Genomic DNA, 27,239 nt, shown 5'->3' on the forward strand with positions numbered 1-27,239 from the left:
AGACACAAGGAAATGGAAAAACGTTCCATGCTCATGGATTTGAAGAGCAAATATTGTGAAAATGTCTATACTACCTAAAGCAATCTACACGTTTAATGCAATCCCTATCAAATACCATCAACTTTTTTCAAAGAAATGGAACAAATAATCCTTAAACTTATATGGAACCAGAAAAGACCTTGAATAGCCAGAGGGATGTTGAAAAAGAAAGGCAACGTTGGTGGCATCACAATTCCAGACTTCAAGCTCTATTACAAAGCTGTCATCACCAAGACAGTATGGTACTGGCCCAAAACCAGACGCATAAATAAATGGAACAGAATAGAAAGCCCAGAAATAGACCCTGAACTCTATGGTCAACTAATCTTTGACAAAGCAGGAAAGAATGTCCAATGGAAAAAAGACAGTCTCTTCAACAAATGGTGTTGGGAACACAGGACAGCCACATGCAGAAGAATGAAACTGGACCATTTCCTTACACCACACAAAAAATAGACTCAAAATGGATGAAGGACCTCAATGTGAGACAGGAATCTATCAAAATCCTTGAGGAGAACACAGGCAGCAACCTCTTCGACCTCAGCCGCAGCAACTTCTTCCTAGGAACATCACCAAAGGCAAAGGAAGCAAGGGCAAAAATGAACTATTGGGATTTCATCAAGATCAAAAGCTTTTGCACAGCAAAGGAAACAGTTAACAAAACCAAAAGACAACTGACAGACTAGGAGAAGATATTTGCAAATGACATATCAGATAAAGGGCTAGTGTCCAAAATCTATAAAGAACTTAGCAAACTCAACACCCAAACAATAAATAATCCAATCAAGCAATGGGCAGAAGACATGAACAGACATTTCTGTGAAGAAGACATCCCAATGGCCAAAAGACACATGAAAAAGTGCTCCACATCACTCATGATCAGGGAAATACAAATCAAAACCACAGTGAGATACCACCTCACACCAGTCAGAATGGCTAAAATTAACAAGTCAGGAAACGGCAGATGCTGGCGAGGATGCGGAGAGAGGGGAACCCTCCTACACTGTTGGTGGGAATGCAAGCTGGTGCAGCCACTCTGGAAAACAGCATGGAGGTTCCTCAAAAAGTTGAAAATAGAGCTACCCTATGACCCAGCAATCCCACTACTGGGTATTTACCCTAAAGATACAAATGTAGTGAACTGAAGAGGAACATGCACCCCAATGTTCATAGCAACAATATCCGCAAGAACCAAACTGTGGAAAGAACCTGGATGTCCATCCACAGATGAATGGATCAAGAAGGTGTGGTATATATACATAATGGAATACTATGCAGCCATCAAAAGAAATGAAATCTTGCCATTTTCCATGATGTGGATAGAACTAGAGGGTATTATGCTGAGTGAAATAAGTCAAGCAGAGAAAGACAACTATCATATGATCTCCCTGATATGAGGAAGTGGTGATGCAACATGGGGGACTTGGGGGGTAGGAAAAGAATCAATGAAACAACATGGGATCAGGAGGGAGACAAACCATGATAGACTCTTAATCTCACAAAACAAACTGAGGGTTGCTGGGGATGGGGGGCAGGGGGAGGGTGGCTGGGTGATGGACACTGGGGAGGGCATGTGCGATGGTGAGTGCTGTGAAGTATGTAAGCTTGACAATTCACAGACATGTACCCCTGGGGCTAATAACACATTATATGTTAACTTAAAAAGTTAAAAAAAAAAAAAAAGATGTCGTGAGAAGTCGGGAAAGTGGAATGTTGACTGAATCTGTGAAAGCCCTACAGGGTTGTGATGATTCGTGTCCGAGGCACATTGACGTTTTAAGGCCAAGAGTCCAATGGGGGTCTTTGAGAGGTAAACACACACCAGCTTACTTGGAGGCTGGATTTCTCCCCACCCAAGTCACAGGGGAGAGGGGTGAGGCATGGAGGCGACCAGACCGGCCTGGAACGGAGCCTCCCTGAATGCATGCTGAGCGTGTGTGGTCATTCTAGTACACATATCCCTTTGTAAGGGCTGATATCCTCCATGACTAAAAGGAATTCAGAACAGAGGCTGGAGGACAGTGTGGTCATGGGAAGAACGGGCAGAAGCACCAGGATGTGCATCCGAAGGGGGCGTGTGCTAGAAGCCAAGTCCTGGAAAGGGGCAGATTCTGCAGGCAGCCACCCAGGGGCCCAGCATGGCAGTGGGAGCCTCCTCGAGCAGGGTCTGGGCACACGCAGTGGGCAGCAGTAGAGTGTGCTTCTCCAGGCAGGACCTGAGTGCACCCCAAGTCTGTCTAATTCCTCTAGATGGGGGCAGGTAGACATTTTGTATTTGTGCAGGGTTGGGGCTCGCTGACCACAAGCAACATTTACACACCCCCCCATTGCTATAAAAGTATTTCACCCAGCTATCAATTTGCACCTCGGAGTAACTCTGCCTGTGAAAGCAATTTGGGTTGTGTTTCCTTTCCAGACAGAATGGCCAGCTTCCAGACAATGTGCCAGGATGGGCCCTGGATCTCGGCGCCCGCCCGCCTGCTGGAAAGGGTCACAGGCACCCGTCTGTGCCAGGAACCGACTGCCCGGAGACACGGCCAGCAGTGAGAAGCATCACTCCTGCTTCGGCATGTACGGAGGACTGGGACCTTAACACAAATTCTACATATATTGAAGAAAACCTTCACACCTGTAAGCTTTGCCAACAGCTGTGTGAGCTCCTGGAAGTCACAGCAGAGGCATCCGTGAATGAAGTGGAAGCTTTCCGGGTGTGCTCAGCCACGGTGTGACGGGCAGGCAGAGGTGTGGGATCACAGAAAAGCACCCCACAGGATGCCCAGCAGCAATCTGCCCACCTCCGATTATTTTGGCCCTGGGTGGAGTGGGTAACACCCAGCCCAGAGGGCCAGGTCCATGCTGCCCCCTGACCACGCGCTCCGGCCTTTTATAGACTTCGAGCTGCTGCTCCCGGGTCCTGCAGGAGAGCCCTGGTAGCCTGCCAGCTGCCTCTATGCAAAGGCCCCTCTGCTCTGTGGCTCCATCATCTGGCCCTAGAGGCACCTGGAAACGGCCTGCTGGTTTAGGGTTGTGGACTCAAGGGGGCCAGGAGCCACTCAGAGGCCCTCCCAGAGCAGGCCAGGCCACCCATGCACGACACCCGCTGCCAAGACCGCTTACCTGCAGGTAGTGGCACGGCCTCAAGGATGGTTTGACCTCCTGGTGGACCAGGGGCTTATCTAAGTTCAGGGAGCTCTTGCGGTAAGCCTCCTTCGCTTGGCTCACGGTGAGCGTGGACCAGGAGCTCCGTTTCATATACTTGGTGTCGGGCGTCATGGTCAAGCCCTCACAGGCCGAGCACTTGACGTCACTGTTACTCTTGGACGTCTTCAGGGACAGATCCCCAAAGGGGCCCGGGAGCACCTCGGGGTAGCAGTGGGAGACGTGGTCCACGTGGTGCCTGTTGGCCACGCTGGATGTGCGGCAGGTGCTGTCACTGTCCAGGTTGTCGTCGGAGCTCCACCAGCTGCCGGTGCCCGGCCTGTGCTTGCCCTCCGGCTTCCGCTCCTTGCTCTTACTCCGTCTGCCGTGCTTTGGGTGGTGGCCGTGGTGCTGGTCCTCCACCCGACTGTCACCCTTGGTGCCGTTCACGTTGCTCTTGGAAGAGCCCTCGAGGGAGTGGGACTTGGTGAAGAGTTTCTGCACAGAGTGCACGAGGTGTCGGATCCTCCCTGGGCTCTCGCTGCGCTGCTCGGCGGCCGTGGACGTCCTCTGGTACTGCAGTGTGTGGAAGCCGTCCCGGTGCAGAGGCAGCTGCTTCTCAAACTGGTCCAGAAGGTTAGCTGGGATGCGGTTGACCCTGCTGCTGGCGTGGGACACGGCACAATCGTCCCTCGTGTCATAGTGGGAGCTGTAGTGCATCCTGGGGAAGGTGCTGCTGGACATGTGGTCACCCAGCACCACGGGCATCATCATGCACTCGGAGTGGACGGAGCTCCCGGGGGAGCAGCGGTGGTGGTCCATGGGGCAGCTCTCCACGGGGCTGAGCAGGTAGGGCTGCCTCGCCTCCTGCCCATGGTGCAGGAGCTCGTGCTCGCAGTCCTCGGGGGCCGCCAGGCCACAGGTGTGGCCTGAACACAACTGTGCCTGAGTCCGGCCCCCGGGGAGCCCCTTCATGTTCCTAGGAGCAGGGGAATATCTTCCTTCGTTGAAGTGCTGCGTTGGGGACCATGAGTACTGCTGGTCTGTTGAGAGAGCACAGAAGCCATTTAAGATGAGGCGGGGACAGCAACCAAACCCTTACTTACGTGTGGGACACCCCATGCAGAACTGTCTTATCTGGTAACTGGGGGTCATTTTTGGGCATCCGGGCAGGTACTCATTATTTTCATACCACACTGATTGCTCCGAAGCATGCGCCTATGAAGAAGCACCGACTCCGATACTCCCAGTTGTTCTAGTCTATGCGGCCAAATATTCTAGTCTACACGGCCAAATATGCATCGCTGGGTAGATGCATCAGCCTCTGGACAGCAAGATTTTGTGGTGTTCAACAGACACAGGCTTTGTGGGGGGAAATGAGTTACATTTCAATCAGATTTGTGTATTGTGGCTCCGGCTAAGAAGTTTACAAAGTAGCACCTCGTATTTACTTAGTAACATTCCTCCAAACGCCAATGTGCTACAGGCTGACTTATGAACCCCAAAGCCCAAAGCTACCTGCTGGTCTCCCAGTGGGAGAGGGGGCAGTTTTCTTTGGGCCATCAGTCGGTCAAGAGGAGAACTAAACCAGGATGTCCTGACCTTTCATCACAGATACTTGGTTCTGAATGGTAAGAGTTTATCCAATACAGAAAAAATGGTTCGGTTCGGTGGGACGTCATACGGTGCCTGGATGAGTGGCTGGGAGTCACTCTCACCGAGGTCGCTGGGGTCTGGCCAGGGAGGCGACTGAGTGGGGCGTGAGATGCTGATTCCCAGACATGGGCCTGCTGGAGTTCGGGCCTCTGCTCTGCCACCATGTGGTATGTGATTCTGAGGGTCGGGCAGGCGGGCCCGCCATGCTCCCCAGGCTTCCGTGCTCATTATTTTCATACCACGGGACACTGGCTAAGCACCCGGCAGGGTTCCTGGACGACCACACTCTCAAGCATTCTCCCTTGTCTGTGCCATTATTACTGTAAGTGTCCTCGTTTCAAACTGTCTTGGGTCAGCACTGACCAAGTTCTGGGTTTATTAAACCCAAGTGTCTGGACTCCAGGATTCCTTAGAGAAGCCTCTGGCTTCACCCCTGTTTCCTGCTGACCCACACTTTCTGTTTTAGACCCAGTTCAGAGCTGGCTTCCGAAGGTCGCCGCACAGATGCAAGGAACAGAGACTCTGTTATACCATAGGACATACACACATGCATATATGGTGTATAATACGCATATTATACATACAGAAAGTAAAGACTATTAGAGTCATACGCAGGTACTACGTACAGTGCGTGCATGCACGTGTCATATGCCGTGTGGTGCACAATGTGTGTGTAAACCATGCTGGGAATTCAAGCACGTTAGGATACTAATCTGCACAGACAGTGTGTACGATGAATCTACCCACAGGTAACAAACGTGTACAATGTATCACATGACATGCACAAGAAATGCAGACGCTCCCACAGTGTATCATATGCACATGTAGTGTGCATATCTAATGCCTACACCCACATGACGTGCCTGCATACAATATAACATGTATATGACATGCAGGAAACACTGATGCGGAGGCCGACTCCTGCAGGACACGGGTGGGAGACCCATGAGAATGGGCACCTTGGGGAGGGCCTGTGGGGTGAGCCCACCCAGCATCGGAGGGCCCCAGCTTCCTCCTCAGGCTGGAACTGCACAGTGTTCGCTTCTGGAAAATGGAGCCCAGCTAGCTCCCCGGACAGACCCGGGCTACGGCCCTTTCCATCGCCCACACCACGTTCCCCACGAGGCCCACTGAAGCTGTCGAGCCATGACTCTGGACCCCGGGGTGTCCCGGAAAAGGCTGGGGCTGGGAAACATGGAGACAGAGCGCTGGTGCTCTCCCAACAATGCTCCCCCAGGCCCTGCACGTGCTCCCACCTGCTCCTCTGCCCCCGCCTTCACCCCAGGCCCCTGCCCTGGCTCAGACCCTGAGCCCTTAGCAGCAGCAGCAGCAGCTACTCTCCCGCGTCCCTGCACACACCCAAGCCAGTTCCTCCCTGCTCAAAGGCTCACAGCTTACCGCGGAGTCCTCACTCCTCAATGGCACGCAAGGCTGCCCTAGGACGGCTGGCTCGGTGATGGCTCTGCGCCGGCTCAGAGCACAAGCTAGACCGCGTGCTGGCCGGGTGGGCCGGCCCCTGCTGCACCTGTCCTAGTTCCCAGTGCGTGTGGCTTTAATCAAATGAAAACAGCCCCTATTTCTAAGAGTTGCCCTCTGGGCGCCTTGCCGGCAGAGGCTGTGGGCTCCTTCCCAGTGAATTATTTCTAATAATTTACTCTGCAGGGCCCACTCCAAGGCAATCCAGCCTCAGTCCAGACAGCATCAAGAGAGAGTGTCCACTGGTCACCATCCTGGAGGCTGGGGTCCAGACATGTTGGGAGCCGGACTTCAATGAGGGCCCTGTGCCCCACTTCCTCGGGAAGGAAGCTGTCTGCTGGCCCCTGGCCCTGGGCCCCCCTCCCCTCACCACTCCCTCCCATCAGTTCAGGCCAGTTAAGCATTCCTACCCGCCTGCCCTCCATCACCCTCGCCTGAGAGGTGCCACCTACGGTGTGGGGTCAGGGATACACGGAGCTCACAGGGCCACCCCCAGCCCCCCATAGTAGACCCCAAACACACAGCCCAGGCGATTGTGGAAAACATTTAAGAAACCCAAGAGACTCCGGACTTGTCCCAGAGTATTTCTAAGCAATCCTCTCAGTAATCTTCATAGCAAACATCACCTCCTTTCAAACGACCAGTCCAAGATGTGGGTTCAAAGGGTCCCCTTGCAGGCTGTGGACTGCCAGCTGTCCAGGCCAGCTCACACGCTCACGTGTCTCACAGGGCAGGGCCACAATCGCACTGATCCCCAAGGAGTTAGGGGCAAGGCTTGACCCTGGAGTGAGGGACAGCAGCAGCCACGGGCCTCCGAGCACCGGTGGGGTGGTCTCCTTCCAAGGGCAGCACAGAGACCTCGCCCGCATGTCCTCACAGTGAACAGCCTCCCCCGCGGGGACCCCCATCTCCAAGGACAGCCCAGCGTCCCTAGTTTGCGGGGCTCCCCCGGGAGAGCTCCCGGGATTTTCCTTTCTCCGCGGATAAACTATAGCCGGAGCACTTGAATACGTTAGGAGGGCATACTTGAGGTATACTATATTTTAATATAATTAAAAGCAAGTTTTCAAAGGAAATTCAATATCCAGTTGATAAATAGCAAAACTACGTGCTGTAATCCAGACGCTCCAGCGGCATACGTTGTCACCCTATTATCTTTTACTTTATTTTTCCATTAGCAGATCATTTAATACAATTCTAATCTTCCTCCATATTAAAAAGCGAGACCATTACTGTCCCACTCACGTATCCTATTTCTGCCTAATGTTTGGCCTCGAAGCTACATTTTGAATGTGGCGACATAAAAGAACCATACGAAAGATACAAGTTTAGCTGAAACGAATTAAATCTGATGGTGCGGCGCGTCGGGAGCCCACTGTCTTTTCTCCACTGCGGGACTGAGCAGCCTGGTGCACGTGTGGAAACAGATCCACGGCCTCCGAAACGTAAGACGCTAACAACAGCAACAAGAGAATAAGGCCTGTAAGTAACGGGAATGCTGGGATGTGTCCCAGGGACGGGGCTCTCAGCGTTTGCTTGTTTGTTTGTTTTTAAAGTCAACATGACACAGAATAAATACTTCGCGCTGGTGGTTTCTCTGTGGAAGTGGGGTGACAGGCACCGAATGTGGAAGGCACCTTAGCGCCCTATTTCTAGCTACTCACGACACTGTATTTTGTTCTGAAGCAAGAGAAAACAGCAATATCCTCATTATCCACTAACCGTCTCCCCAAATCCAAGCTAGAACACGGAGGTCCACTTCACTGTTGGATTTCAGAGTGCCGGCATTCTCATTCTAAAAGCTGTGTTTTCAGCATAGAGATAAGAACTTAAAAGTACGCTAACATCAGGGCGCTTGGGCGGCTCAGTGGGTGATGCCTCTGCTTTCGGCTCAGGTCATGGTCTCAGGGTCCTGGGATTGAGCCCCGCATCGGGCTCTCTGCTCAGCAGGGAGCCTGCTTCCCCCTCTCTCTCTGCCTGCCTCTCTGCCTACTTGTGATCTCTGTCAAATAAATAAATAAAATTAAAAAAAAAAGTACGCTAACATGTCTGGAGCAGTCTCTGTGTGGGCGCTGTGTGCTGGGAGGTGGTGCTTGTCCACACGCCGCGGGGAAGCCCAGGCGGGAAGGGCACACACACATCTGCCCAAACACACACACGCACACAGCCTCAGAGCTGGACGGACCCCCAGTGTGCAGCTCCGTGTGGCCTGCTGCCAGCACCAGCTGCTGAGGGCTGAGGGATGGTGGTGTGGGGGGGCCCCAGGGGCTCTTTCTCATTAAACTGGACTGGAGGTTCCACACTCAGCCCTAGCCTGAGCCAACCAGGCTGGGCACACACTGTGGCAATGGACCCAGTCCCTGGTTTTTGAGAAAGCGTGGAAGTGTGCGTGCACCCTCGCCCTGGAGGGTGTAGTCACGGGTGCTGTGCTCCCTGCCCCCACGGCAGGCACCCTGAGGTCCTGCCCCACTGAGGACACCCGCTGGGTCTCCCTCTGCCTGCGGTTCACCTAACGCAGGTGAGCTCCCCATCTGCACTTCCTTTGTAAAAATTTTTTATTTATTTTTAAATTCATTTTAATTTTTGACTATCCTTTTTTAAAACATATTTAAACTCAATTAGTTAACACAGAGTGTATTATTAGTTTCGGAGGTAGAGGTCAGTGCACCCCATAGAAGGCCCAGGGCCCCTCCCGTCACCTGCCTTCCTCAGTGCCCGTCCCGCAGCCGCCCCACCGCCCCACCGCCTCTCCTTCGGAGACCCTCACTTTATCTCTTATGGTTTGCCTCCCTCTCAGGTTTCATCTTATTTTACTTCGCACGTTCACCTGAGTTTATCTGCCCATGGGGACAGACCCTTCACTGTCTCTGTCACTGCTCTGGATGCCCCCCCACAGGAAAATCCACAGGTGGGAGTGAACAGTCAAAAGCAAACTGCACGAGACAACACTGCACTGCACAGACGGTGAGCGGGCTGTGGAGCTGCGTGCTGGACAAAATCCACTCCGCTACTATATGCTTTCCCACCGTAGCTAAACTTTCTGACAATTCTTCTGTCCCTGTGCAGAATTGCGAGGGGCCCCTGCTTTGTCCCTGGAGTTGTCTTGGCGCCCCTTTTCTGCCACCTTCATCTTGCACACACTCCCCACCGACCCGTTCTTCCTGCTACCCCCCCCGGGTGGCTCCTGGTGGGACCTCAGAACACACGCACAGGCTGGGGAATATGGTAAGAAATAGCCATGGAGCCCTATTCCTTTATTTACTGTGTGAAGGCATAAAAGAAGTGTCCCACCATACGTCAAGAAGCCCCATTAACAAAAAATTTCCTCAAAAATTTCACCAAACATTCCAATATGTGTATGCTGGCCACCACAGAACACAGTGGGAGGAGTCGGTGACGTTCTGGGCAAATGGACATTCTTGGCTAAGGGGCAAGCACTCTCCAAATTGATCTGCAGACTCCACACAATTCCTGTCAAATCACAGCTGGCTTCTTTGTAGAAATTAAGAGCTGATCTTAAAATTTACACAGATTAAAAGAACAAAACCAAACCAAGTGTGTAGGCAGAGGTGGAAGGAGATGGGAAAGCTGAGGGCAGAGATAGACGGCACGATGAAGGGAATCAACAAAACCAAAAGTTGGTTTTTTAAAAATCAATAAAATTGACCACCACTGATGACATAAATAAAATGATTATGATAATATGACAACTGTAGACAACCTGGAAGAAATGGATAAATTCGTGGAAACCCAGAAATTACTTCCAGAAGAAATAGAAAATCTGATCAGACCAATAACAATAAGAAGACTGAATTGGAATCAAAACTTCCCAACAAAGAAAAGACCAGAACCAGATGGCTTCACTGGTGGGTTCTGTCAAAGATTTAAAGGAAAATGAATTCCAATCCTTCTCACTCTTCCAAAAAATTGAAGAGGTGGGAACACTTCCTAACTCATCTCCATGAGCCCACCATAAGCTAATATGGAAACCAGATAAAGACATCATGGGAAAAGAAATTACACAGCAATAGCCTTTATAAATACAGATGCAAAGTAACATGGAGGACACGGGGAGATGGAGAGGAGAAGGGAGTTGGGGGAAATCGGAAGGGGAGGCGAACCATGAGAGACTATGGACTCTGAAATACAATCTGAGGGGTCTGAAGTTGGGGGGGGTGGGAGGTCGGGGAACCAGGTGGTGGGTATTAGAGAGGGCACGGATTGCATGGAGCACTGGGTGTGGTGCAAAAATAATGAATGCTGTTATGCTGAAAATAAAAAATAAATTTAAAAAAATAAATTAAAAAAAAAAGAAGAAATAAGACATCCACATAAGAAGAGGAGAAGTGTCTCTATTTGCAGATGACACACAGGAAAGCTCTTTGAGCTAATAAATGAATTCAGCAAAGTTGTAGGTTACAAGATTAAAAAAAAAATCCGATGTGTTTCTACGGCCGGCTCCGGCAAGCAGGGGAGCAACGGAGCACACAATCCGAACTTAAAGAAGTTCGGAGCTAGGGGAAAGCAACACATAGAATTCATGTATTTTTTCCATGATCTTTTAACCTAAGTTAAACTTTTTTAATTTCATTTTTTCTTATTCTATTTTTTTAATGTTTCCTCTTTCCTCTTTTAATTTTTTTAAAATTTTTAATTTTTTCAGCGTAACAGTATTCATTATTTTCGCACCACACCCAGTGCTCCATGCAATCCATGCCCTTTCCAATACCCACTACCTGGTACCCCAACCTCCCACCCCCCGCCACTTCAAACCCCTCAGATTGTTTTTCAGAGTCCACAGTCTCTCATGGTTCACCTCCCCTTCCAATTTCCCTCAACTCCCTTCTCTCTAACTCCCCTTGTCCTCCACGCTATTTGTTTTGCTCCACAAATAAGTGAAACCATATGATAATTGACTCTCTCTGCTTGACTTATTTCACTCAGCAGAATCTCTTCCAGTCCCGTCCATGTTGGTCTCTTCTGATTTGGTTAGCGTACATTTCTCTGGGGTATTTGCCACCCATTTAGTATTTTATTCTCTTCTTCATGTATTTTTAAAAAAGAGCGAGCACAGACAGACAGAGTGGCAGGCAGAGGCAGAGGGAGAAGCAGGCTCCCTGCTGAGCAAGGAGCCTGATGTGGGACTCAATTCCAGGATGCTGGGATCATGACCTGAGCCGAAGGCAGCTGCTTAACCAACGGAGCCACCCTGGCATCCCATCCTTCATGTATTCCAATCCGGATAAAATGACAAGGCAGAAAAACCCACCATCAAAAAAAAAAAAAAAAAAAAAAAAAAAAAAAAGAACAGGAGGTAGTACTGAGGGCTAAGGACCTAATCAATATGGATATTGGTAATATGTCAGACCTAGAGTTCAGAACGATGGTTCTCAAGGTGCTAGCTGAGCTAAAAAAAGAAAAGCATGGAAGATATTAGAGAATCCCTTTCTGGACAAATAAAAGCCCTTTCTAGAGAAATAAAAGAACTAAAATCTAACCACCTGAAATTTAAAGAAGCTATTAATGAGGTACAATAAAAAATGGAGGCCTTTAGGATAAATGGATAGGATAAATGGGGCAGAAGAGAGATTTAGTAATATACAAGACTAAATGACAGAGAATAAAGAAGCTGGGCAAAAGAGAGACAAACAACTACTGGACCACGAGGGGAAAATTCGAGAGTTAAGTGATACCATAAAATGAAACAATATTAGAATAACTTGGATTCCAGAAGAAGAAAGAGAGAGAGGGGCACAAGGTGTATTGAAGCAAATTATAGTAGAGAATTATCCTAATATGGTAAGAGGAACAAGCATCAAAATCCAGGAGGCATAGAGAATCCACCTCAAAATCAATAAAAACAGGTCCACACCCCATCATCTAATAGTAAAACTTCTAAGTCTTAGTGACAAAGAGAAAGTCCTGAAAGCAGCTCAGGACAAGAATTCTGTAACATACAATGGTAGAAATATTAGTTTGGCAGCTGACTTATCCACAGAGACCTGGCAGGCTAGAAAGAACTGGCATGATATAGTCAGAGCACTAAATGAGAAAAATATGCAGCCAAGAATACTATATCCAGCTAGGCTGTCACTGAAAATAGAAAGAGAGATAAAAAGCTTCCAGGACAAACAAGAACTGAAAGAATTTGCAAACAACAAACCAGCCCTACAGGAAATATTGAAAGGGGTCCTCTAAGCAAAGAGAGAGCCTAAAAGTAGTAGACCAGAAAGGAACAGAGACAATATACAGTAACAGTCACCTTACAGGCAATACAATGGCACTAAATTCATATCTTTCAATAGTTACCCTGATTGTAAAGGGGCTAAATGCCCCAATTAAAAGACACAGGGTATCAGAATGGATTAAAAAACCAAAACCCATCAATATTCTGTCTACAGGAAACTCATTTTAGACGCAAAGACACCTTCAGGTTAAAGTAAGGGGGTGGAAAACAATTTACCTAACTAATGGACATCAAAAGAAATTTGGGGTGGCAATCCTTATATCAAATAAATAAGATTTCAAGCCAAACACTACAATAAGAGATGAGGAAGGACACTATATCATACTCAAAGGGTCTGTCCAACAAGACATGCCCCTAACATGGGAACAGCCAATATATAAACCAATTAATAACAAAATCAAAGAAACACATGGACTATAATACAATAATAGTAGGGAACTTTAACATCCCCCTCACTGAAATGGATAGATCATCCAAGCAAAACATCAACTACAAAGTTCTCATGAAAGAAATTGAGGAAAACACAAGAAATGGAAAAAAGTTCCATTCTCATGGATTAGAAGAACAAATATTGTGAAAATGTCTATGCTACCTAAAGCAATCTACACATTTAACACAATCCCTATCAAATAACCATCAATTTTTTCAAAGAAATGGAACAAATGATCCTAGAATTTATATGGAACCAGAAAAGACCTTGAATAGCTAGAGGAATGTTGAAAAAGAAAGGCAACGTTGGTGGCATCACAATTCCAGACTTCAAGCTCTATTACAAAGCTGTCATCATCAAGACAGCATGGTACTGGCCCAAAACCAGACACACAGATCAATGGAACAGAATAGAGAGACCAGAACTCTATGGTCAACTAATTTTTGACAAAGAAGCAAAGAATGTCCAATAGAAAAAAGACAGACTCTTCAACAAGAGTTGGGAAAATTGGACAGCCACATGCAGAAGAATGAAATGGGACTATTTCCTTACACCACACACGAAAACAGACTCAAAATGGATGAAGGACCTCAATGTGAAGAATCCATTCCAATCCTTAAGGAGAACACAGGCAGCAACCTCTTTGACCTCAGCCACAGCAACTTCTTCCTAGAAACATGCCAAAGGCAAGGGAAGCAAGGGGAAAAATGAACTACCGGGACTTCAACAAGATCAAAAGCTTTTGCACAGCAAAGGAAACAGTCAACAAAACCAAAAGACAACTGACAGAATGGGAGAAGATATTTGCAAACGACATATCAGATAAAGGGCTAGTACCCAAAATCAATAAAGAGCTTAGCAAACTCAACACCCAACGAACAAATAACCCAATAGACAAATGGATAAGGAAGGTGTGGTCCATATACACTAAGAAGTATTATGCCTCCATCAGAAAGGATGAATAGCTAACTTTTGTAGTAACATGGATGGGACTGGAAGAGATGATGCTGAGTGAAATAAGTCAAGCAGAGAGAGTCAGTTATCGTATGGTTTTACTCATTTGTGGAGCATAACAAGTAACATGGAGGACATGGGGAGATGGAGAGGAGAAGGGACTTGAGGGAAATTGGAAGCAGAGATGAACGATGAGAGACTATGGACTGAAAAACAATCTGAGGGTCTTGAAGGGGTGGGGGGTGGGAGGTTGGGGGAACCAGATGGTGGGTATTAGAGAGGGCACGGATTGCATGGAGCACTGGGTGTGGTGCAAAAACAATGAATACTGTTATGCTGAAAAGAAATTAAAAAAAAATAAAAAGAAATGGGCAGAAGACATGAACAGACATTTCTGCAAAGAAGACATCCAGATGGCCAATAGGCACATGTAAAAGTGTTCCACATCACTCATGATCAGGGAAATACAAATCAAAACCATAATGAGATCCCACCTCACACCAGTCAGACTGGCTAAACTTAACAAGTCAGGAAACGACAGATGCTGGCAAGGATGCGGAGAAAGGGGAACCCTCCTACACTGTTGGTGGGAATGCAAGCTGGTGCAACCTCTCTGGAAAACAGCATGGAGGTTCCTCAAAAAGGTGAAAATAGAGCTCTCGTATGACCCAGCAATTGCACTACTGGGTATTTTTCCTAAAGACACAAATGTAGTGAATTGAAGAGGAACGTGCACTCTAATGTTCACAGTACCAATGTCCACAAGAGCCAAACTGTGGAAAGAACCTAGATGTCCATTGACAGATGAATGGATAAAAAGATGTGGCATATATACGCAATGGAATACTATGTAGCCATCAAAAGAAATAAAATCTTACCATTTGCAATGACGTGGATGGAGGGTATTATGCTAAGCGAAGTCAGTCAGTCAGAAGAAGACAATTATCATATGATCTCCCTGATATGAGGAATTTGAGAGGCAGAGTCAGGGGTTTTGGGGGATAGGGAAGGAGAAAAATGAAACAAGATGGGATTGGGAGGGAGACAAACCATAAGAGACTTTTAATCTCTTGAAATAAACTGAGGTTTGCTGGTGGAGGGGGGAGGGAGGGGGGGTGATGGACACTGGGGAGGGCATGTGCTATGGTGAGTGCTGTGAATTGTGTAAGCCTGACGATTCACAGACCTGTACTCATGAAACAAATAATACATTATATGTTTTTTTAAATTTATTTTTTATTTTATTTTTATTTATTCCAACCCCGGAATGGAAGCCTTCATTTTCTTCTTTATTTTTTAAAAAAATTTTTATTTTTTTAAAAATTATATTTATTTATTTGACAGACAGAGATCACAAGTAGGCAGAGAGGCAGGCAGAGAGAGAGGAGGAAGCAGGCTCCGTACTGAGTGGAGAACCCGATGTGGGGCTCCAACCCAGGACCCTGAGATCACGACCTGAGCCAAAGGTAGAGGCTTTAACCCACTGAGCTACCCAGGCACCCTCTTCTTTCTTTAAAAAAATATTTAATTTTTCTTTTCAGTGTTTCAAAATTCATTGCTTATGCACCACACCCACTGCTCCATACAATACATGCCCTCCTTAATACCCACCACCAAGCTCACCCATTCCCTCCACATCTATCCCCTCCAAAACCCTCAGATTGTTTTTCAGAGTCCATAGTCTCTCATGGTTCACCTCCCCTTCCAATTTCCCCCAACTCCCTTCTGCTCTCTAACTCCCCATGTCCTCCATGCTAGTTGTTATGCTCCACACATAAGTGAAACCATGTGATAATTGACTCTCTCTGCTTGACTTATTTCACTCAGCAGAATCTCTTCCAGCCCCGTCCATGTTGCTACAAAAGTTGGGGATTCATCCTTTCTGATGGAGGCATAATACTCCATAGTGTATATGGACCACATCTTCCTTATCCATTCGTCCGTTGAAAGGCATCTTGGTTCTTTCCACAGTTTGGCGACCGTGGCCATTGCTGCTATGAACACTGGGGTACAGATGGCCCTTCTTTTCACGACATCTGTATCTTTGGGGTAAATACCCAGCAGTGCAATGGCAGGGTCATAGGGAAGCTCTATTTTTAATTTCTTGAGGAATCTCCACACTGTTCTCCAAAGAGGCTGCACCAACTTGCATTCCCACCAACAGTGGAAGAGGGTTCCCCTTTCTCCACATCCCCTCCAGCACATGTTGTTTCCTGTCTTGTTAATTTTGGCCATTCTAACTGGTGTAAGGTGATATCTCAATGTAGTTTTAATTTGAATCTTCCTGATGGCTAGTGATGATGAACATTTTTTCATGTGTCTGATAGCCATTTGTATGTCTTCATTGGAGAAGTGTCTGTCCGTATCTTCTGCCCATTTTTTCATGATTGTCTGTTTTGTGTGTGTTGAGTTTGAGGAGTTCATTATAGATCCTGGATATCAACCTTTTGTCTGTATTGTCATTTGCAAATATCTTCTCCCATTCCGTGGGTTGCCTCTTTGTTTTCTTGACTGTTTCCTTTGCTGTGCAGAAGCTTTTGATTTTGATGAAGTCCCAGAAGTTCATTTTTGCTTTTGTTTCCTTTGCCTTTGGAGACATATCTTGAAAGAAGTTGCTGTGGCTGATATCGAAGAGATTACTGCCTATGTTCCCCTCTAGGATTCTGATGGATTCCTGTCTCACGTTGAGGTCTTTTATCCATTTTGAGTTTATCTTTGCGGACGGTGTAAGAGAATGGTCGTTTCATTCTTCTACATACAGCTGTCCAGTTTTCCCAGCACCATTTATTGAAGAGACTGTCTTTTTTCCACTGTATATTTTTTCCTGCTTTGTCGAAGATTATTTGACCATAGAGCTGAGGGTCCATATCTGGGCTCTCTACTCTGTTCCACTGGTCTATGTGTCTGTTCTTATGCCAGTACCATGCTGTCTTGGTGATCACAGCTTTGTAGTAAAGTTTGAAATCAGGTAATGTGATGCCCCCCATTTTATTTTTGTTTTTCAACATTTCCTTAGCGATTCGGGATCTCTTCTGATTCCATACAGATTTTTGGATTATTTGCTCCAGCTCTTTGAAGAATACTGGTGGAATTTTGATCGGAATAGCATTAAAAGTATAGATTGCTCTAGGCAGTATAGACATTTTAACAATGTTTATTCTTCCAATCCAAGAGCATGGAATGGTCTTCCATCTTTTTGTGTCTTCTTCAATTTCTTTCATGAGTGTTCTGTAGTTCCTCAAGTACAGTCCTTTACCTCTTTGGTTAGGTCACAAATCAGGACTCAACCGATACCAAAAGACTGAGATTATTCCCTGCACATTCTCAGATCACAATGCTTTGAAACTGGAGCTCAATCACAAGGAAAAGTTCAGAAGGAACTAAAACACCTGGAAGCTAAAGGCCACCTTGCTTAAGAATACTTGGATCAACCAGGAGATCAAAGAAGAACTGAAACAATTCATGGAAACCAACGAGAATGAAGACACTTTGGTCCAAAACCTATGGGATACAGCAAAGGCGGTCCTAAGGGGGAAATACATAGCCTTCCAAGCATCCCTCAAAAAAAAAAAAAAGAAAAATTTGGAGAAGCAACCATAATAGTTTCCAGTTTGGTTTAACTGCGATTGATTTTGTAGCAATTTAAATGTACAAACAATAAATATATTCACATGAGTTAATTTGATTGTAGCTTCAGAACTAATAAAGGATGGTTTGAATGTTTTCAAAAAAAAAAGGAAAAATCCAGAACACAGCAGCTGCCTCATCTTAAAGAACTGGAGAATCAACAACAAATCAAGCCAACTCCACACATAAGAAGGGAAATAATCAAGATTAGAGTTGTGATCGATGAGGTAGAAATCAGAGGTACAGTAGAACGTATCAATGAAACTAGAAGCTGGTTTTTTGAAAGAATCAATAAGATCAATAAACCATTGGCGACACTAATACATTATATGTTAATAAAAATTTAAAAAATTAAAAAAAAATAAAACTGAACTTGACGTGTGTAGAGAGCTAAAAGCAAGAGATAAAACTATACAATTTTTTGAAGAGAACATGCATGTATTTCCTTGGTAATGTGAATTAGAAATGGCTTTTAGATACTCCATCAAAAGTACAGGAAAAAAATAGAGACAAAATGGACTTCCTAAAATTAAAAAGTTTTGTTTTAAGCAGACTCCGAAGAAAATGAAAAAGCAACCCACAGAATGGGGGAAATTTCTTGCAAATATGTATCTGATGAGGAAATTTTATCTAGAGTATATAAAGAACACTAACACCCCAGTTACACAAAGAGGGAAATAACCAAAATAAAAATGGGCCAACGAGCTGAACAGACATTTCGCCCGAAAAGATACACTAATGGCCATTAAGTTAGTGAAAAGGTGCTCGGCATCACCAGCCGTGAGGGAAATGCACCCGAAGCCACGGTGCTATGGCCCTTCCCATGCACTCCATGTCTGTGCCAGAGGCGGACGGCGACAGGTGCTACAAGCACCGAGCAAAGTCCACCTCATATGCCGCTGGGTGGGCTGTGACATGGTGCGTCTGCTTTGGAAAACAGTCGGGCAGCTCCTCACGAGAGTAAACAGCTGCCACAGGCGCCAGGGTTCATCTCCCAGGCACCCGGCCGAGAGGCATGGACGGGTGTGTTCCTAGCCGCATTGTCCACAGCAGCCCCGGACCGCACCGAAATGTCTGCCACTGACAAATGGACACACAATGGGGGACCCATGCCTTCAATGGAGTATTAGGAGATGGTGATCCCCAGGTGCTGAGCCGCGGCCCACACGAACGGACGTCACAACACCGCGGAGTGGAGAAACCAGTCTCGTGGGACCCCAGCCTTGGGCATGGACAGCAGGTGTTGGCGGCCAGAGGCTAGGGCAGGGGCCTGGGGAGTCATTGCCAAGGGTGTGAGCAATGCATCCAGGGGTCTGATGAGCCCTCCCGACAGGAGGGACGAGCCAGAGACTGCGGACAGCTGTCCTGCTGGACACGGAGGCCACCCCTCTCCCAAAGCGTGGTCCTTTCCAAAGTTTGGGGCTGTCCTCTTTCCTGTGCCCGAGCAGAATACGCCTGGGGCCTCCTCTCAGAGGACAGAAGCCTGAATTATGAGGGTAAAATCCTATCCCTGGAAGAGCAGCTCCCAGCACTCCTAATAACCAGAAAAGAAATGGCACCGTGACACCTCACGGCCTCCCCAGTTCGGGCCGTCACCCGTGCCATGCACAGCCCCCGCATCCTCTCACGGCGTGTCCGATGTCATCTCAAAGCCGGGCGCTGGGCCCCGCGGAAATCAGACCAGGGATCTAAGGGGAATTTTGTATGTTTTTGTTCCTCTTTGCTCCGTTACGGCTGGGTTGCCGGGACTTCTGTGTTGGTGGAGGGGGGCGAGGCTGGTCTCTTTGCGTGTGATGGGGGGCTGGGCTGCACACCGTGGAGCGCTGGTGGCCGCAGTGGGGGATGCTCTGCAGCGGCTTCCACCCGCTAAGACACGTATTTGGGGTGGATTTTGAAGGGAGAAAAGGAAGAAATACTGAGCGCGAAGAGCAGGCGAACGGGCCGGACAGGAGGAAGCGACGAGGGAGAGCGGCGTGGGGCATGGGGGACCTGCCTTCGGTGGACGTGTGGCAGTCCTGAGCCCACTGCACCTGCCCCAGCCCAAGGTCCCACCTCCGGACCTTGACTGGCGTGGGGCGCGTGCCCCTCCAAGCAGCCACTGCTGAAGTCATGCGGCCTGAGTCCCAACCAAGGCGACACCCTGTCTTCCTTTGCTGCCTGGGTTTCTTTGTGCGGCTGCTGGGCCTCCCGAGACACCACCATTCCTGAAGACCCTCTGCAGTGACGTCCCCTCAACCATGCCGAACGTTCCTGAACTCTGCCTTCTCTGAGCGGGAAAGACTGTGTCTTTCTAGGGACATTTATCTCACTCACATATCCCCCCATTCTTACACCCGAAAGCCACATGTCCCACGCCTACAGGGCACCGTGCTTGGTGGCTGGCGTTGGGGACAGAAAGTCAAGGAGACAGTCCTTGTTCTGAAGAAGCAAGGCCTGAAACGCATGGTCTTGTAGGAGAAACAAGCACCTAAGCCGATCACTGTCCCCGAGGGCTTCCTGTGCTTGGAGAGGGATGTGCAGCGCAGACGAGAGCCCGGGGCGAGCGGGACGGGGCAGCCAGGAGGGCATTCTGCCTCACCTCCCATAACTTACAGACAACAACATTGCTGCCCTACAAAGGTGACCCTCCCGTGTTAAAGCGGCTGGGCAGAGTTCATGCCCTGGCTGGACCCCAGTCTTGACTTCGGTGTTTCCCAGACACTCAGCGCTTCCACAGAGTGCGCACGGCTCCCTACCCGCAGGGGCTGGCGCCTCGCAGTGCTCTCTTGGCGCCCCAGAAGCGATGCTCACCTAAGGGTTAATTCTGTAGTGGGGTGAACGGGCTGAGGCCCCCAGGTGTCACAATGTGACCGTCCCTGGAAGGACAGCCATCCGTCCAGGCTTACACACATGGAGGGCTCATGTCTAGAATGCAGGGAAGCAGGACCACGGCTGTCCTCGCCTGCCACCCTCATGGTCCTTGTCATGCCCACCACCCCCTCCCAGGTGAATCCGTCACCTCCTGGCCATGTGCCGCCTCCGTGCTGGGCTGCTGGGTCCTGAGCACTCTCTCTCAGGAGATGAAGATGACTCGGTCCTATAGTCACAATGAGGGACAGTGCGCGAAGCACACCTTAGAAACATTTGCTCAAGGGAAAGCAAATATGCCGTGTTTTTCCAATCGTGCATACTCGGACAAGGACTCAAGACGATGTGAGTGTCTGTCAGGCACACCCGCTGGACCCGTGACCCACGCACGTGCCGTTATCCTGCACCATGACCCCTGCGACCCACCAGTCTTCGGGGTTGGGGCATAAGTGATGGTTTCTGGTCCATCGCGGGGTGGGGAGTGAGGACACTGCACGTGTCCTGGTGGCGGAGGGAATAAGCCACACCCTCTTTCTCAGGTCATGTGAAATTCAGACGCTGAGGCACTTCATGCAGGAGCTGCCGTGTGGGACGACCAGGTCCCGGGCATGATGACCAGGTCCCAGCATCCCCCTGGCCTGCAGCTCGTGATGGGGCCTACCACTGTCCCTGGGAGGACATTCTTGTCCTTTGCCAGCAGCCGCATGGACGCTGATGCTCCTGTCTCCCTGAATTCCTCATGCACCTGTCACTCAGGGGCCACTGTGATGGCCCCGAGCATCTCCTCCTCCTGACTAGACTAGAGAGGGCATGAGAGAAAGACCGTGTGGGGCCGAAGCACGGGCTCGGGTGAAGGGAACCCCATGGCCAGTTTGGAAATGGAACTGCCTGGAAGGAAGAGCGAATCCATTCGAATCACAATTATAACTGATGTTCAGGGCGTTGTTACATCTTAGACTGTGTCCACAGTGCAGCACGGCTGCTGCTGGACGCACACGACACCACCCAAAACAGAAGCCTCAGGGCCTAGCCTGGCTCTCGGACGAGGAGTTCCAATAGCATGATCAATTTGTAAGACACACAAGTAGCCTTTTTTTTTTTACTCTGGCTGATTCCGCACAGAGTATCAAAGTTCTAATTTAAAAGGAGAGCTACACAAAGGTGCCTTTGATGGTGAATGTGAGCCAGACTCAGCCATTCTGTCCTACAGGAATTTCATTATATTTTCAAAGAAGCATTTACGGTGAGCACATGTGCAACTTAATTGCACTTAATTATCAAATGACTTCTTATTCATGAGCCAAATAAATAGCTTTCAGATAGATCTTAAGTCTGTCTCTCACAACAAGGGCTTCCAAAGCACAGAAGAAATCACTACCAGTTGTAAACCCAACCCCATTACTCATGAGACTGAAGTCATTTCTGGCTCTTTCTGGTCCCACGATATTTGCCTTGTGAAATACATGACAAATACATACCTTCTCAGGAGCAGTTATCATTTTTTCCCCAAACATCTTCTTCCTACATTTTCTTTGATGCAAATCACAGAGGCTCCTTGATTTAAATCAATCAATCTTTCTCTCTTACCTTTTCCATAGGTTTGATGATCATCTCACAGTTTCCTTTGACAAAAATTTGTAACCTGTCAGAAACGTCTGTTGCCAATTCCCAAATGCATATATCAGATCCAGAAAAAGAATGATTGTTCTAAAATATTTGGTTTTTGAGAATTATTTCATAAGCAATCAGTTTTCAAATAGGAACTCATAGCAGTTTTTAAGGTAGCATTGATGACTTCCTCATTTTGTAAACGTAAAGTTTAATGGAAATTAAGTTAACTTTCAGCTTCTAGGTGACAGAAGCACATCTGTCCATCCTTGTGTAAACATTTTAATTTAAAATCTGCGCTATCCAACTTCGTACTGGACAGGTTTCCAAAGGCGAGGGAAACAAAGGAAAAAATGAACTATTGGGACTTCACGAGGATCAAAAGCTTCTGCACAGCAAGGGAAAGTCAACAAAACAAAGAGGCAACCCACGGAACGGGAGAAGATATTTGCAAATGTCAGTACAGACAAAAGGCTGATATCCAGGATCTATAAAGAACTCCTCAAACTCAACACCCAAAGAACAAACAACCCAATCAAGAGATGGGCAGAAGACATGAACAGACATTTCTGCAAAGAAGACATGAAGACATCCAGATGGCCAAGAGACACATGAAAAAGTGCTCCATATCACTCGGCATCAGGGAAATACAAATCAAAACCACAATGAGATCCCACCTCACACCAGTCAGAATGGCTAAAATCAACAAGTCAGGAAATGACAGGTGTTGGCGAGGATGCAAAGAAAGGGGAACCCTCCTACACTGTTGGTGGGAATGCAAGCTGGTGCAGCCACTCTGGAAAACAGCATGGAGGTTCCTCAAAAAGTTGAAAATAGAGCTACCCTATGACCCAGCAATTGCACTACTGGGTATTTACCCTAAAGATACAAACGTAGTGATCCGAAGGGGCACGTGCACCCAAATGTTTATAGCAGCAATGTCCACAATAGCCAAACTATGGAAAGAACCTAGATGTCCATCAACAGAGGAATGGATCAAGAAGATGTGGTATATATACACAATGGAATACTCTGCAGCCATCAAAAGAAATGAAATCTTGCCATTTGCGCTGATGTGGATGGAACTAGAGGGTATTATGCTGAGCGAAATAAGTTAATCAGAGAAAGACAATTACAGGATTTCACTCATATTTGGAATTTAAGAAACAAAACAGAGCATGATAGGGGAAAGAAGGAAAAAATAAAGCAAGACGAAATCAGAGAGGGAGAGAACCCATAAGAGAGACTCTTAGCTGTAGGAAGCAAATAGCGAACGGCTAGAGGGGCGGGGCTAGAGGCTGCGGTGACCAGGTGACCAGGATGAAGGAGAGCACGTGGCGTGATGAGCAGGGCTGTTCTGTGCAACTCATGAATCACCGACCTCTACCTTGGAAACTGAAGATGCTCTCCATGTTAACCACATCAAATTCAAATAAAACCTTAAAGAAAACCTGTGCTATCCAGCAGGCAGTAGTCAGTCCCTGCTGTTGCTGATGGTGCGTGGACATTAGGGGACAACACGTTCTCTCGCTAAATCACATGACAGCCAGGGGACACCAGAGGGGATTCAGAGTTCAGCCTCGTCTTTTCCTGCCACCAGTGACTAACGACTGGGGACTTTCTAGCAGGGAAAATTTCTTTGGGGAGAATGTCTCATTCGGGAATGTGTGGGTCAGGTCTGCGGATTGTGTGAGTCCCCGTAGGTCACCTGTTGGCAAGAGGAGCAGCAGAAGCAAGAGGCACAGCGGCAGAACACGCCTGGGGCCTCAGCGGCGTCGGTGGAGAGAAGACGCTGCACGCTAACGGCGCGTCCTCACCGGAGAGATCCTTGTCCGGGGCAGTCCTTGAACACACTCACAATATTTGAACAGAACTGCAAACTGTGCGTTTTTTAACGTCTTCATTACAAATCGGAGAGAGGAGGAGTTTCCACAGATCAGTCTCCCCTTTCTACTCATTTTTAAAAAAAGTTTAAAAGTCGAAGTCTAAATATTTCTGCACATTTCTTTGAATCAAACAGATGTATTAAGATTCAACATCAGCCCTTAAGTCAGCCAGTGGTAAAGTGCGAATCCTTTCCTGCTTGAGGGGGTTTAAAAATTAGCACTACCTCCTACGGAATAAAGAAGGCGAAGTCTCAGGAGGCACAAGTCTCCGTCTGGACAGCCAGACGCCTAGAGTGACCATGCTGCATAGGAGGAACCATCAGAAGTGAATTTTGCACAGGTCGTTTCTGGTAAATTAGAAAAGCAATTTCTTCTTTGCTTATTTACTTCCATGGGGACGTACTCCTAGGATTTAATTTGATTCTATAAACACGAAGGCGAAAGCAAGGTAACTCGAAAACACAAATACGCAGTGTGAGGCCTAAGGACACACTGCTCCAAAGATGGGCCACTCTGGCATGGACGTCATTTTGAGTTAAGACAGGAAATCCGCAGCACATTCCGCAGAAGCTCTCCAGCTGCCCACTGGCCGCCTAGATGCAGGCTGAAAGGGGAGCCGGCACGGGACGGGCGCCCTCAACAGACACTTCTTTACCTAAGCAGCCTGTCTGCACAACAGGCCTCGTGTGTTCTCCAACCCCCCCCCAGCTTCCGGCCGTCCTCCCCCGGGGGCCCCCGCAGACCCCACATCATGTTGCCCAAGGAATACGGGATTCCTGTCGTCTGCTGTGTCCACGTCTGTGTGAATTCCCGTACGCAGGCTATTAAACTCGATTTTCTCCTGGTAATCTGTCTCATGTCCATAGGGTTCTTAGTCCGGCGGGAAGGACCCAGGTGGAGACAGGAGCCTCCTGCGCCTGGGCAGGAGCAAGAGAAAGATGGGTGAGAGCCGTGGCGTGGCTGCAAGTGCGGCTCCCACACGCCCCGAGCGCCGGCGGCAGCGTGATTCTCACGTGCGTACAGGGAGAGGAGCAAACTGGACTTACCCCCGTGCTCGACACACACGCGTTGCCCAGAAGAATGCGATTTCAACATCACAAGAGAACGCTCCCCTCTATGTCTTCTTAGAGAATATACTTCTCCCGCTTTACTGAGGTACAGCTGACACGCATGCTCAGTGAGTCTGGGGTGTGCAAATGAAGACTCGGTACACGTGTGCACCGCGAAACGTAGCAGGACGAGGTCAGTTAGACGCCCTTCCCCTTTGTCCGGCAGTTGCCGTGTGTCACTGCAGCGGTGAGAGCGTTTCATCCCTCGGTTCTCTGCAACCTTCCGCCGTCACACACCCATCCCCTGTGGTCCCCAAGCTGTGCCGCAGGCCCCTTAGCAGCCCCTGTCACTGCCCGTGGGTATTTGCCAACCAGCACCCTGCCAGTGCCCCCCTCAGGGAGGGTACTGGAAAACAAAAAAAGGAAAGAAAAGGAAAGGAACATCCCAAGTGCTAATATCCTTAACATTTAAGTCTTTTATGAAGGTAAGAAAAACATCTCCTTGGAAAAGCTAGGAGGTAAGATGAAAATAATTTCAGACACAAAAACACAAATTATTAACAAAAAGCTTTAACCTCACAGAAAAGTTAGCCTCACAATGTTAACCACCAAATTCCACGCATAGAATCTTTCAGAAGTGTAGATCCAGAGAGAGAGAGAGGAGAGCGAGGGGCGAACGGAGAGACAGTTGACTCTCGAGAACAGTCCGACGGTCCCTGAAGGGAGGCGGCGGAGGGGGGAACAGGTGCCCAGCGCAGGAGGGCACCGGCCGTGAGGAGGGCCGGGCCGTGTGTGGAAGGGGTGAGTCACTGCCGCGTACACCGGAAACTAATGAAACACCGTGTGCGAACTCTGCCGGAACCAAAATGAAAACGTACTGAAGAGAAAAGAAGCACACATCCATTTCCCGGGCTGGTTCTCTCGGAAATCCGTCCAAGAGAAACAGAACCAAGAAAGGAATGTCCCATCTCATCATCACCTCTGCTGAGACGCATTCCTGGTCAAGAGTGTAAGAACGCACACCTGTGCACACGCACCACACACACACAAGTGCACACCATACCACACATACCCGCATCCGAACACCCACAACACACACACACACGTGCACGCACACCATACACACACGTGTGCACACCCAACCACACATACCCGCCTCTGCACACCCAGACCATATATACACACACACGTGTGCACATTCTCTAATAATCTCAGTATTTAACAGGTGTGGATGGTTAATCAATTTCAAGCAAATTTCAAGCAAATACCCACATTTTTGGAGAAAGGAATTCAGGTGCTTACAAAAATAAACTTCAAAAAACCTACAGAAAAGAGATTCAGCAGACTGGGATAAATGGGGATTGTAGAATACATGTGGGGGAATTTATAGTTCCTCAACATTTATTAAACACAAAATAACTGGACTGAACTTTCAAGGTGAACCGTGTTGGAGAACGAGCAGGACTTCTGTTCTAGCTCTATCTGCACCCACAGGCGAGAGGGCTGTGCCCCCGGCCAGCTCAGAGGCTCTGCCGTGTGCATGTGAGGCAGGGTCCTCCCGCCCTGAACCACGGCCGCCGTCTGGGAGGGACGCTTGCTGCAGACCACCGTTAGCGATGGTCACGACAGTCGTCCCACGGGACAGGCCGTTACGGACGCGCGTACTGTCTGCTCCAGCTGGGAGCCGAGGCCGGCTTTCTCACGCACAACGGGCCGGCTTCGTCGCCGTCGGACGCTCGGCCTCGTCACCGTCGGACGCTCGGCCTCGTCACCGTCGGACGCTCGGCCTCGTCACCGTCGGACGCTCGGCCTCGTCACCGTCGGACGCTCGGCACGCCGGCGCTGGGCTGGAGCGCGCGGCCGCCTGCCGGCCCGGCTGGCCCGGGGGAACACTTGGGGACGAGCACAGCGGCTTCGGGTGGGAAATGCTGGCTTTAGTGCTTTTGTAAATGCAAATTGATCTCAGCCTTCGAGGATCGCTCGGGCCTCTTGGTGTCCGGCTTCTGCCAGAGCCCTCGGTCCGCGTCACTGCCCACCGTGGAGAAAACCGGCAGGAGGGGAGAATACAGGAAAAAGGACTTTCTCCATCAAACTTCTACAGACACCAGGAACGTTCAGTCACACGAACGCTGGAGCCGGGGAAAGGCTTTTGCTTCTCCCTTCACAGCAGTGCTTATTGGCCTGGAGGTCACCTAAGAAATTCAAGCTCCTGTCTGTCTGTCTGCTCTCTTAAAGGAAGACTAAATCCTGCCCTGTTCCTACAGACCACAGACCACTCCCCT

At 48.5% G+C, this 27,239-nt stretch overlaps 1 protein-coding gene across 1 annotated transcript in view; it reads right to left on the reverse strand.

Moving 5' to 3' along the window:
- Nucleotides 1-27,239, reverse strand: part of DLGAP2 (DLG associated protein 2) — a 337,349-nt gene that overhangs the window by 116,427 nt on the left and 193,683 nt on the right. Inside the window, exon 3 of the mRNA XM_013063663.2 lies at nucleotides 3,157-4,220. Coding sequence (XP_012919117.2) covers nucleotides 3,157-4,152 — 996 coding nt within the window. The 5' untranslated portion in view covers nucleotides 4,153-4,220. The remainder of the gene's footprint in view (nucleotides 1-3,156; nucleotides 4,221-27,239) is intronic.

The sequence above is a fragment of the Mustela putorius genome, unplaced genomic scaffold (genome assembly GCF_011764305.1).
Source record: "Mustela putorius furo isolate JIRA1106 unplaced genomic scaffold, ASM1176430v1.1 tig00000905_pilon_pilon_pilon, whole genome shotgun sequence".
NCBI classification, from domain to species: domain Eukaryota; kingdom Metazoa; phylum Chordata; class Mammalia; order Carnivora; family Mustelidae; genus Mustela; species Mustela putorius.